A 13438-nucleotide genomic window follows, 5' to 3' on the forward strand; every position below is an offset into this window, starting at 1 on the left:
ACAGCATTATATATTTTTGCCTTGATGTGGTTTTGAGTATGAGAATTTGTAATGTTAATGCTGACTTTGAATTTACCAATAAAAGTAATTAATCTGCATTTTGTTTGTGTGTTTAGGGCTTTTTACTCTAAAAACTTGAGGAACTGTAAGTTATTATGACCATTCACAGGAATGAACCTCATTAATAAGAAACTTGAGTAAATTAAGTCTTTTAATATAACTATCTGAAATAGTTTCTCATAGTAGTAACCAATGCTTAAAATTTTTCATGAAGATCTTCATAACTACTGCCTGGATCATGCTTACCTGTTTCTCATAAACACTATTATATAAATATGATAAAATCTGTATTACACCTGTGATAGTATTGATTTTTCATAGCTTTAAAAACATTTTCTTGTTTTTCATGTTAGCTGTTAGAATGCTTAAGACTGACCTGAAAAAAAATTGTAGGCAAGCCTTTTAACAAAAATCACCTGAAGTAACATAAATAACTATTAGTAGTGTCATGATTTTTTGCAGTAATTCTCCCTGACTTTGTTGATAGGTATGCTTTGTTTTTAAACGTAGACTGTTACATTGAGACAGAAAAAAAAGAATTAGGCGCAGTACCAGAAAGAGCATATATTTAGCTATATCTTTTAGTATATCTTTTCAACTATCTGCAAAACATAGACTTCCTGTTCAAATGCATCTGTAGCTTTTTAAAAGCAAAAAATTGAACCAGAGTGCCTGCATCTTGATCTTTATGAACCATACATGATTGTTCTCAAGTGGCCAATGATTTATTTTACTAGCTTTTCTTAACCAAGAGCACCATTTTTAATATTTCATGCTGTATTATTATGCCTTTCAAATCTGAATTTTTGTGATGGAATAAACTCATAGATTTTTTTTTTTTATGACATTATCTAACATTTTAGTACTTGAGAAAATTTCTGGAGATAAATTCTGTCCCTAAAGATCAAAGAAGTGATTTGAACAACTGAGTATGTTCCACTGCTACCAATTTTCCTAGTTAGTTTTCCTTCCTAACATTTCCGTTCTATTAAAGAAACTTGCTACTACCTCATTTCTGGGCTTTACATAAGTAAACTAACACTGGGACCTCCAGTCAGCAGCATTAGGTGGATGTTGGTCATGAACATCTCTCCTATTACACATTATCTTACAGAACTTGCTAGGGGATACAGTAAAGGAGACAATAAGGAGTTTTAATACGGGAAGCACATACTTTAGACAGAAGGATGACCTACCTACATATAGCCCCTTGTCCAGGGCTTATGTCACACTTCCCATCATTCAGGCAGAAGTTGGGTTGCAGATCACAAACACTGTTGCATGGCAGCCCATCGATGCTTAGGTAGCCAGGATAGCAGACACACTCTGCTTCCCCGCTCCAGCGATTTACTAAGCATTCGGAGAACTCATTACAGGCCTGGAATTTGCAAGGATCTGCTTGATCGCCTGAGAACAGACAAGACAGAAAATACTGATGAGAGCTAATGACCTTAATAGAGGCGAAGCACTGTCACACTCTTGCCCTGGGAAGCAGCATCGCTAATGATCTCTTAGTTACAATATTCATCAAAAATCCAGCACGTGCCATTCATGTGTTGCAAAGGGATTTGAGGAAGTGCTCATCTCTGTGTCTGTAAAATGAGTGTAAGTGGTACAGCTAAGACCATCCAGCAAGACAAAAAAAAAAAAAATTCTTTCTGGAACATGCAGTGCCTCTTCTGTCACCTGGGATGTTATTTTGCAAATGACTAAAACACAGCTGACTCCCAGCATTCCTCCTGACAGGAAAAACTAGGCAGCAACACAGAAGGGCAAGGTGACTTCAGGCAGTCAGCACCTACTAGAAGGTGATTTGTCATTGCAAAAAAACATGAGAAGGTTGTAGTGTTTGAGACTTCTTACTTGTATCAAGCTTAAGAGGGCTGGCATACAATTAAGTGATTACTATCAAAAGCTTTTCTACACTAATTAGACCATCTTTAAAACAGCTGTCTGAGAAGAACAGCTCCCATTTGTCAGTGGGTCAGCACTGTTATTTTTCTCTAACGCAATAGCAGGAAATACTTTTGGGTTGCCTGTATGGTAAACTGCTGGCTGACTTTGGGGGAAAAAACTTTCCCCCTATATTAGAGGAGTGAGTTAAGAGGGCATAAAACTTTTTACTGCTATCAAGTCCTGAACTCAAGAATGAGGCAACAGCTGTTACCTGTGCAGATACCTTGTTACCTTGCAGCTAAGCTGGCTGCCTCCTGTGGGAATGATTACATGGAAAAAGTTGAAAACAGGCATGAATATTATGTATTTAGATGCAACAGAGAAATAGGCACCACTCTACTCGCTGACCAACCTTCCCTCTCGTTCCACAGTGAAAGTGCAGTGGCACTACACAGAGCATTACATGAGCTAGTTGTGTCCCTGTGTTTCTATAGGGGCCCCATATAGCTTGCTCAGTCTGGATTCATCTGTTTACTCCCTAAACAGATCTTTTTTTAACTCTGTGAAAGACTGTCTTTTTAAACCCCAGCCTCTGAAAAGTGGTGGGCAATCTCTGACATGCTGGGATCCTAAGTTCTTAAAGCAGAAGTTGCTCCTAAAAGCCTTGCTCCAGCAACTGCACTTTTATGCCTCCGTACCCGATTCCACATCCAGGGAGTACTTATCGATGGCCAGGTTCATGGTATGATATGCAGTGTTGCAGAAGTCTTCCAGGATCATGTACACGGCATTGGTGACGTTCCGAGGCACGGGTTTGGCAAATTTCATTCGGCTGTTCACCACAATGCTGCCATTTCTGAAGTTCAGGATCTCCAGATTCTGGAAGCCTGTTAAATTTGACTGAAGGTAGGGGACCAGCTGCAACACAGGAAACAATGACAGAAAGGCTGAATCTTTGAAGCTTCTACTCAAGCCTGTTAATGCATCAAAAACCAAGGGAGTCTGAATTGTTTTGTCCAAATCCCACAGCAAGAGTATCAAAAACTTGACACAGCTGAGGCCCATAGTGGCAGCTTGCCACGAGCCAGAGTACGCCACACAATTCTTAGAGTAGATCAATTTGCAGCCAGTTTCCTGAGCTATGATACAGAAATTTAATTTATGGGATATATATGGTGATCTAAGCACCAGGCATACTCATCGTGTCACAGGGTATTACCTTCAAGCATGTCCCCTTTCCATCCCTCTCCTTTGCTCCCTCCCTCTTCCAACGTAAAGTACGCATTGCAACCAGGAAATGGAGATTTCTAGGTTAAAATTTGATAATTGGTGCTATATTACTTTTACGAGATTTGCTAGCCATTGGCTATTTAAAAGATCAGCCAGTTTAGGGACAGTTTAATTCCCTGAACTGCTTCATACTTAGGACAGGCTGAATGTACAGAAAGTTGGCTCTCCACAGTTCCAGTTCACTCACTTCTCTTTCTGCACAGAATAAAGCGCACTCAGGAAGCAAATGAAGGGAATGTCCCAGTGACTTCAGCTACGTTACATCTACTGACACCCGCTGAGCATCTGGCCCATATTGCTGAAAGGTTAAGATAATGATTTCCTCAGATTTTGAGAGACTACTGTCTGAATTAAAACTGTTTCCTGACAGAATTTTACCATGGAGGAACCATAATAACAACAACTATAACACCAATCTGAGTTATACTCTTCAGAACAGAGCAGACAAATTAACTTATTTACCAACAGTTTTTGTCTATCTGGTAACGGATATTTAGCACAGAAGTAGTTCTTACCAGTTCCAAGAATCGTTGCTCTAATGCTTTATATTCAGGAGAATTTTTATTAAACAGGTCCTCTGAAAACATCATGTTGGTAACCCTAAGACTGAAGAACACCACTAGAGCTCGTGATGGGACAGGAGTACTATCGTGATTTTCATGAGTGGGCCAAGCAACGCTGGCCATCTCTGTGGACTGGACATTTGTTGTTAGCTCCACATGACTCTCAGTTATGCTCCTTCCCTCCTCACTCAGCTCAGGAGAAGAGTGGACACTGCTCATATGATCCAGCTCCACTGAAATATCCAAGACTGTTGTTGTTTCATCTTCCAGGTTTGTTGAGGTAGCCATAGACGATGGTACCGTGGATCCCATAGGAGGGGAATGGGATGGAAGCTGAACAGTGTCTGTTGTTACTCTCACTGTTGCATATGAATTCATAACAGTGCCAGTGCTACTGGAAACATGCGTGTCATAGTCCGTGTCACCCTGTCCAACGAAGTCCTCTAAAATAGTGGTCTGATATATTACAGAAGGAATTACAGTCGAAACTTGAAGTACAGTTGGTATTGCTGATTGCACTTTGTGATCTAATGTCTTCTCCAGTGCTCTGTCAGTAGGCCAAATGTCAGCTAGTGTCTTCATCATTGATCCAGTAGCTTCTTGACCTGTCACGGGTGAATCTTGGGTTTGCTGCTCTTTTGTAGAAGTAGCAGTATTTACTGTGAAAAGATCTGCAGTCAGAATAGTTTCCAAAGAGCTTGTGTCCAAGTGGCCTTTTGTAACAGCTTCAGCTACATCCAACTGCCCTGCTGTGGATAATTCTTCTAATGTTGGCCTGTCCTCATTTTGGTGTTCATCTGCTTCAGAAATGATCTTCTGACCCACACTGAACTGTTCAGGTTGTTCCACACTGAGGGTCCTTTTAGATACAAGAAGATTTTCTTCTACAGACATATCTGTATCCTGGGGTGAGACAGGGGCCTCTCCAGGTGGCATGTCTACAGAGGAATAATCCACTGAAGGCTCCAAAACAAAGGATGGTTTAACAAAAGAAGAGTCATATATGGCCGCTTTTCCCATCTGTGTAGATGATTCCACAGATGTTGGCTCTTCTGTCTGTAACAGAGGAACAGGCTGAATTGTAGTCTCTGGAAAGACAAATATTTCAGACTCATCCAGGAAGTCTTCTCTTACGTTGGTATTGGTCATACCTTCATTCTCATCTGCAGAAGGATCATCATCTAATTTCTTCCTAGAGTTAAGAATATAATCCAAGATCAGGCCTTCAGGAATATCATCAGTTCTGATTAACAGAGACTCATTGTCATCCTCAAGCCAGCTATCAGGACCAGGGTAGAACACTGGTTCCAGTGTTGCTACTTCCCAGGGCCAAGTATTTGATTCCATTTCTTTTCCTGAACCATCAAAAGCTGAACCAGACCCATCATCATTTATAATTCTATCTCCAAGGTATATATCAGTTTCACCTTCCATAGGGTCTACTTCTAAGGGAAAAGGAACTTCTTTCACAGACTCATGCGACACAGAGCCTGCATTATTACTGTCTGCAGCACTACCCTTAGCTACTTCTTCCTTCTCAGCCAATACTGTTCCTTTAGCATCAGTCTCTGTGACTGATGAAGAGGCCATTGTTGGTGCAGAAAGGAGAGGAACTACATGATCATCTGTGGATGAAGATTTCTTTGGCACGAGGTGAGAAGGGACACTTGAAGGCAGAAGAAAGTCTTCAGATAGTCCAGTATCTTCAAGCCCTAAAAATCAGTTTTCAATTAGTTTTTATGCAAAAAAAATTGCCAAATTCATTTAATTTTATTGTCCATAGATCTATATTCAGCATGTTTCCCATGATATATACTGGCCATTTTATACCACAGTCAGAACAGCCCCTGGTGATCTCCCTATTTCTGATTCTGATATTCTGTGGGCTAAGTCAAGACTGCAGAATAAATAATACAGCAGTAACTCTGTGGCACATCCTTAGGCTAATTAGTCTACTTCAGAGATCAGTTATCTCTGCATGGCATCACTCAGACATGCCCTATGTGAAAAGATTTCTGGGCAATTGAACAAGTGTTACATATACCCAGTTTCCTGGGGGGATAAACAGGCATTATTAGCTGTTACAAATATTTTATCATAACATCTTGTTCTTTGGTGCATGGCACACAGGAAAGGTAAAAACAATCCTACATAAATATATTCAGTTTTTAGACCTAAGTTGTAATTTTGGTGAATTATACCTTTGGTGAGTATCAGGAAATACTGGCATCCAGAATTAAGCTTTAGTCAATGGCATTAACTTACCATCTAAAGAATGTGGGACTGAAAGCCATTCCAGAGAGTCCACAGAATCGTGCTCTAATACTGATGGAGTGACCAAATGGGGAGTCTGATTCTCTTCCTCTAAATTCAGCCCATCAGGCAAAGAAGTGACATCAGCCTCTGGGGAGAGTGGAGCTTCAGGTGTCAAACTGACCTCAGAGTCCAGATTTTCAGGCTTTGGCTGGATTTCATTGTCATTGGACTGTTCACTACCTGAAGTGAAATCTGGTTTGGTGAAGTCGAGCGGCAAGGTATTGCTGGCAGTTGATTCATCTGCTGAAGGCCATTCAGCCACAAAGGTGTTATCCTGAAACATAAAACCATAACTTCTGTTACAGGGGAAGTATTGGCCAACCACACTAGGGTGAGCATATAAGGGTGTTAACCGTCGGCCAGCAGCAAAATCAGGTACTGTTGCCTTTCTGAGGACGTGATGCATAGTAGCAAGACATGCCAAACTGGGAGGATTAGCAAAGGTACTCTTTGCTAATAATGTACAATGTACATGTAAAATGTATGTCCTGGTGACCTGCATTTCAAGTCCGGCCATGTCCATTAAAAAGGGAAAGAAGCTACACAGATTCTTTGGAGTGCAGCTTCAGTTGTGATATTAAGAGATTTACTGTCTGTACCACATCACCTTTCCTTTTCTTTACTGAAAAATGAATCTATACATTTCTGATTAAAGTTTTATGCACACTGTAGTACCTTCCTATGGCATGAAGAGGTCTTATCGGCCATTATTTATCAGCTACATAATTAATACAATAATTATATTATTATAATTACTATGATAAGTAAAACAGCTTAGAAACTGAACATGAATGTATGCATGCCCTCTTATGATATCTTCTGCTATGTGGGAATTAGAACCCAAGAAGGAAACAAAAACCATAATATAAAGAAGAAAGTTTAGAACATAAAATGACTTTAATCTCAATTCTAAGAGACGCGTGTGTACAAAGAAAACTATCAGCAGTACTGATGAATAACAAAGTGTACATAAGGAATCCGTGAATTGCTTGAACTGTGAAAAATGAATTTGTTTTTAAATCTCTCTCCAATTTGCACACCATTAACTTTCTACTATATATACCAATCATTATTTGGCATACAATTAGAATACTTAGCACATTCTATATGTCTTAATCTATTCACAGTGTCTCATGAGGTAAGTATATTGGTAAAAATCAGTGAAAAGATTAAGTTATTTGACTAAGACTGCAAAAGCAAGCTAACTGCTTAAAACTCAGGAGTTCCAGTGCTTTGGACAGACACCTGCCCAGATGTCTATGCTGTCCAGTAACCTGGTATGAACAAAAAAACTTGAGGTGTGACAAACTGCCAAATAACCTACAGAATCACTTTACTAAAAACTAACCAACTGTTGATGGTGACCAGTTAACTTAAGTGGGCAGAGGTTCCAAAAATACTTACTACAGCTCAAAACTAAATACTGATAAAACCACGCCTGTGGCTCACTATTCCTATCTAAATTGTTTGACTTTACTAGCATGAATAATCAGGACAAGTCTAAATATTTTTCAGTTTTAAATTTTACTTCTGCCTGAAACATATGGGTGAGTTAAATTTTCAACTCCATTCAAGCTGCATCTGAACAATTTTGAAACAAGCCAATTAAGGTATTTTTCTTCAATTATCTGTCCACCTGTACTGATCGTGTTTTTATAGCCAGTCATTATTCCATCACAGTCTTCTCACATTATAGCATTTATATGGTAATGATTAGTTGAAAAGTACATATGCCACATATACACATGTGCTCCAGCAATTATCTTTTTGGCAAAATTGACCACTATAAGTAAACCTGTGAAAAAAGTTATTGTGCAAGATTAGAAAGAAACTGCACATACAAATTCCATAAAGAATGAATAAGGACTAGCAGCAATAGCTTCTCAATACAGTTTTTTATGTGAGCATTTAGTTGCCAGGAATTGCACTTCATTATTTATTTTAATGTGGATAGATGTTCCTATGACAACTAACATTATTCAAAGATTCTTTTTACAGTGCAATATATTATATTAACAAGTTTAATATCATATTGGCAAGTTTGGTTCTTGCTAATGTCTTTTGAAAGGCTTACAAATATGACAGATGACTGCAAACACAAAACCCCACAAACTCCCTGATTTTCCATTTTCTGCTGCCAAAAAGACATTGTATTCAATAATCCAATGCATTCTACCTGCTACAACTCAACAGAAAAAAAAAGTACAGATTTCAAATACTAGACTTGATTTTTTTCTTTTTTTTAAGAGAACTGTAAAACTCAAAGAGAAGAATTAATGGTTAGCTGATACCATCTCCTAGCAATGAGATCGTGAAGTCATGATAGTGCCACATTATGCCATGACCCTGTAAGATAATACAAACCCAACCTCTAAAATCAGGCTAAGAAAAATAGCAACATAACTCTTTTTCATAGGCAGCAGTTCTGCTTAACAGTATCTACTTGAACCATAAAGGATAGACCATGCATCTGTGCAAATAATCACAGTTAGTCATTTCGGTCTTGTCTATTGTTTGTCTCCAAGCAGCTTATGATTTTCTTAAATGTATCCAAAATTATTTCCCCAAATTATCTGTGTATTGTAGATTGTACATAGCTGCTTTTTGGATATATTCAGTATCTTTAATTTTTGTATAATCAGATATTTTCATGGAAGATGTAAATGACATGATATTATTCATAGTCCATGATTAGAAAAAAGTAAATTCCAAGAGTATTTCTTCTACAAGCTAGTCCCTAAAACTGGTTTAAGATCAACTATCATGGCAAAACTCCCTCACCTATAAAATCTTTTTGCCCGCATATCTGTTAAAGCACCACAGAAAGAATGTAAAGATGGCAGAATCCTTTGTCTTATTAAAATAACTGCATGCAACATTAGAATCTAGTTACATAGGTCTAGTAAAAAGAAAGCCCTGCCTGAAAACTAATTCATGTTTATCCACACCATGTTTAACCCATTTATGACAAAACCATGTGAATTTGAATTTTAGACACCATTGGCCATTGGTTAGTTTTAAAAACTCAGGGGACACTGGCACAAACATAAAGGGACTGTTATAACAAGAATCTTTGCTTCTATGAAGTCGCTGAGAATTTTGTTTCTATAAGGATTTTAAGAGTTGGCCTGAAATTTACTGTCTGCATTCACAACGTGTGCCCATCAAACACAGGTGGCTCTGGGTTTTGTGGCACGAACTGATCTCATTTCTTCTTGGAAGGCACACACTTGTGTTACACAACAGAGCGCAGTGCAGAAATCTACTGGATAAACCCCTAAGGCCAGACAGTGCTCCACTGTACAGAAACTCTGGCTGTCAGCAGAACTAATTAACTCGATCTCAGCATCACTGGCTCGGCAGCACCTGCCTTGGTATCTCTGCTTACAGCTCCACTGCATTGCACAGGCATTTTCAGAGGTACTAAGTCTCCTGTCCAATGGGGAACATCACCTTTGGAGCGATCCAGGACACAGGAATCAGATGAGATAATTTATATATTTTAAAAGAAAAAAGAAACCACTGGCTAATATTTTTCTGTGTTTCCTTTGTTGGCACTAAGGGGATGGACATCATTTAAGAAGTGAACTAAGAACTTTCGGTGAAAATAATACAGTAACAAAAGGAGCATAGGAAGCTTACCCTTTGTCTCATCTCTTCTAACAGCCAACTTTACTGCTTACATCTATTTCTTTTTATCCAAGGAAAGGTGGTATTGTGGGGAGAATCATGTCTCTTTAGAGCTATTTAAGACAAACATTGTGAGAAACACAGTACTGCCACATAATATAAAATGACCATAGAAGACTGTTGTGCAGCAGATACACAAATTATGAAAAGATTTCACCAGAAACCTTTTACTCCACTCTATAATGTGCTTTCATGACTATTCAATCTGTATGATAGAGAACCTCTGGGTAATTCTATCTTGCTGAATTAAGCTGCTTAAATGTGTTTGAAGGACACATGGCAAGTTAAAAGACCATTGCTCTGAACCATACTCACATCAAACTCTGGGCGCTCCAACACAACGGGATGCTCAGTAATCCAGGACAGGTCTTCTGCCACAGGCTGTATGATTTCTTTCACTGAAAAAATAAAAATATCAGGAATCTGAAGACTGCACTAGCAGTGTGAAGAAGTTGTAGAAGATTGACTGAAAAAAATCTTTCCTCATCTCAGATTGGCTAGTAGAGTCTTCTCAGAAGGGTTGCCAGAGAGATTTTGTTTCTGGAAATTCCCCTGGATCACTCACAGGAAGTGCAAAGGAAAGCTGGAAATGGGGTGGACAGCACTCCTCCACCAACTGTGCAAAGATCTCTGAGTAGGCAACAAAAAAAACCAGGGGGTTCCTTTGTGCTGCTCACAACCAATGCAGAGCTACTAAACTGAAGCTCATCTTTGGTGCTGAGAGCAACATGCATCATACGAACCACATTTCACCATCTATTCCCTTGAATTGTTGAAGTATTACTGAAATTGCATACCCCAGATCACAGCATGAAAGGAAAAAACAGAGGCTATTTTAATGGATTAGGAATGGGATCTTACTGCTAATGACTTGACCTGATAAATGTCAGAGCAAAACAAACTACAACCCATTTGTTCTCATCATTTGTTTTTAATTATTCAGAGGGCAGCTGAATAATTCACCTGTCCCTGAGAATTATCTTATAAGGCCTCAGATGTATGGCCCACTGATGTGTCTTAAGTAATACTCACTATTAATAAGTTGAAGAGAGTTAGGGTCCAAAGTCAAGGAAGCATTTACAAGCAAGGCATTTTTCTGGAGGATTTCAGCAATATAATCTTGGAAATCACTGATGGTGTAAACAACTGTTGGATTATCCTCTATGCCCATAAAGGAGTTGTCCTCCACCTTGTTGGAATGAAGGTTAATCAGGTCCCAGGTGGCATTGCTGATGGCTTTTCCATCAAATGTTACAGCATAGTGGACTTCCACCCCGCTTTGGTTTTACAAAGAGAAAGAGACCACAGATTAGAGTACAAGGTCTTCAAGGTAGAGCAAACACTATCTTATTTATTTATTTAAGAACCTGGGTCAGTATCCTTTCTCAAAATAAAAATACAATGCTTTAAAATAATCAAACACAAACAATTTAATTCAAAACATAGACAAAAACAATTTAATTCTTTTTATGCTTGTGTCTGCCTGTGCTTTCCACCACTGCAAAGATCCATGTAACAAAGTTCTCCAAGAAAAGGCTACCAGAGCATGACATCTGGTCTGGTCTGGTCCTAGTATTGTATTTCTACTTGTGAGTAGCAGAGGGACCACAAGGAGAGCAAAATGTTGGCTTTCTGCCAGCATTACTAACAGGCCCACCAAGATGCAATGGTATGAATGATGCTTTTAGGATCATGGGGAGAGCTGATGATGGGGATAGCTGTGAGGTAAGAAAACAGCATGGAACACAGCTATAAATATATAGTAGCAAGTGGGAACACTGATCACTGTCAGTGTGCAATGTCAATCTACTTGAAATAATGCTTTTGACAGCACTAAAATGGTACTTAATATAGCTTGTAGTCTGGAAAAATATTCCCAATTACTATCATTTGGTCATTGACTCTTTAATAAAATGTGTTTGTTTTGTACCTAGGTACAGTTGAGCTTTTTTGTATTAACTCTCCTCTATTTTCTTTATTTTCCCCTCCTGATTATTTCTGAATGTCCTTTCCCACATGACAGCATAGCAATCAGATTTACCATACACTGGGCATAAGCACAAGGAAGCCTTAGAAAATATAACATACTTTGGCTGTACACAGAGCACAGCAAGAAAACGAAGTAATCTATGAAGTGTTAGGAAAACCTGCTCCAAAGATAGGTTTCCCTCATTCCACAGAGCTGGGCTGTATTGCTAAAGTAATGGCTCAGTTCAGAGAAGCCTCTAAAGCCCCAGTGCCAGATACAACACAGACATAATCAGCAAACACAACTGTACTCAAACCATGAGCCTGCTGGAGTTCTGCTGCTAGCTCTGTCATGGAAGCGGGCCCACCACAGGTTCATCATGGGCTTTGAGTGTCAGTAGAGGAAATGAAAAAGGAGAGCAATAGTGAAAAGGCACAGCTAAGATGGAATACAGCGGGCTAGTCAAAAATAACGTCTAGATTTAATAAAAAAACTGTGCTGTCAGTTGCAGTTAATAATTGGTAACTCATAACTACGACACCATCATCTGTCTGGAAAGGGCTAAACCATTTGGAGCAGAACCTCTTTGAACAGTTGGATGCATCCTGCCATGCAGAAGTGCAGAGTGATAGAGGATGGCTTTGAGTCACTAATGTTTATAAAGAGAATTGTGTTTTCTAACCTTTCGTCTAAAATTATAGTGCTCAATCTCTGTAAGACTGTGGAAACTGGACATTACTTATACCCTTGCTGAGAAGCAGACAAAAGAAAACACTTCTAGCAAGTCTGTGAAATTCTTAAAATATATCAAAGGAGGGAAACTTATGATCCTGAGCCTAAATACAGTTACCCAAAGACAGGCCCAGGCCGATCCCATTTTCTGCTAAGGAATGTTTGTAATACTTCTGCTAAGGTATGTAGCAACTCTGGCCTTGAAGTAGCTATGCCAGCTGTCTTTGCTGGAGACCTATGGTTTTCTTATCTGTTTGAATTTCCATAATAATCATCCAGACTGCAGCAAATTATAGAGACCTTGTGTCATCAGTAAGTAATTTTGTTTTCTTCACCAAAGAGACTCCTATACAATACCTAGTTCAGTAGCTGACTTGTGCTTAGAAAGATCTTCCCCAAGCAGTTCTTTATGATTAGCATTTAAATAAGCAAATCAGGTTATCTGTAATCAAAAGAGATCATCTACTTGCAGTTTTTGGTAGAACCCCCACCTAGCATATTTATGCTGGATAACTATCTCGCTCCAGAGTCAAAACTACAAGTCTTCAAAACAGCCAGTGTCCTAGAGCTAATATGTATTTTTCCATCTGTATTATGGCAATATGTAGAAAGAAGTTGTCTTTACCTGTCCTCCTCAGGAGAGCTAAATATAGAAACAAACAAACAAACAACAACACCCGTTAAAACAATTTTAGCTTTTCCATTAAGTCTAACTTAGTGTTTACCAAAATGGCCATGGTATTCCACAGGACACACAAATTTGAAGATGCATAGAGAAAAATGCTTATAAATTGCATAGTTATTCTGTTAATAACAAACTATGTTCTAGTTTCACTGAACTAAGTGAAATATTTAGTATTGATCACTAGAAATCAGCAGAGTAGAGACATCTCATCTTACTGCAAAAGATACTAGACTGCAA

General features: G+C 38.7%; 1 protein-coding gene across 1 annotated transcript in view; it reads right to left on the reverse strand.

The window, feature by feature from the left end:
- Positions 1-13438, reverse strand: part of IMPG2 (interphotoreceptor matrix proteoglycan 2) — a 56899-nt gene that overhangs the window by 5269 nt on the left and 38192 nt on the right. The window contains exons 10-16 of the mRNA XM_064521489.1: positions 13142-13159; positions 10848-11092; positions 10131-10213; positions 6075-6399; positions 3762-5521; positions 2655-2874; positions 1257-1467 (exon numbers count right to left, since the gene is read on the reverse strand). Of these exons, the coding sequence (XP_064377559.1) occupies positions 1257-1467; positions 2655-2874; positions 3762-5521; positions 6075-6399; positions 10131-10213; positions 10848-11092; positions 13142-13159 (2862 nt within the window). The remainder of the gene's footprint in view (positions 1-1256; positions 1468-2654; positions 2875-3761; positions 5522-6074; positions 6400-10130; positions 10214-10847; positions 11093-13141; positions 13160-13438) is intronic.

Source organism: Dromaius novaehollandiae, chromosome 1 (assembly GCF_036370855.1).
Source record: "Dromaius novaehollandiae isolate bDroNov1 chromosome 1, bDroNov1.hap1, whole genome shotgun sequence".
NCBI classification, from domain to species: Eukaryota; Metazoa; Chordata; class Aves; order Casuariiformes; family Dromaiidae; genus Dromaius; species Dromaius novaehollandiae.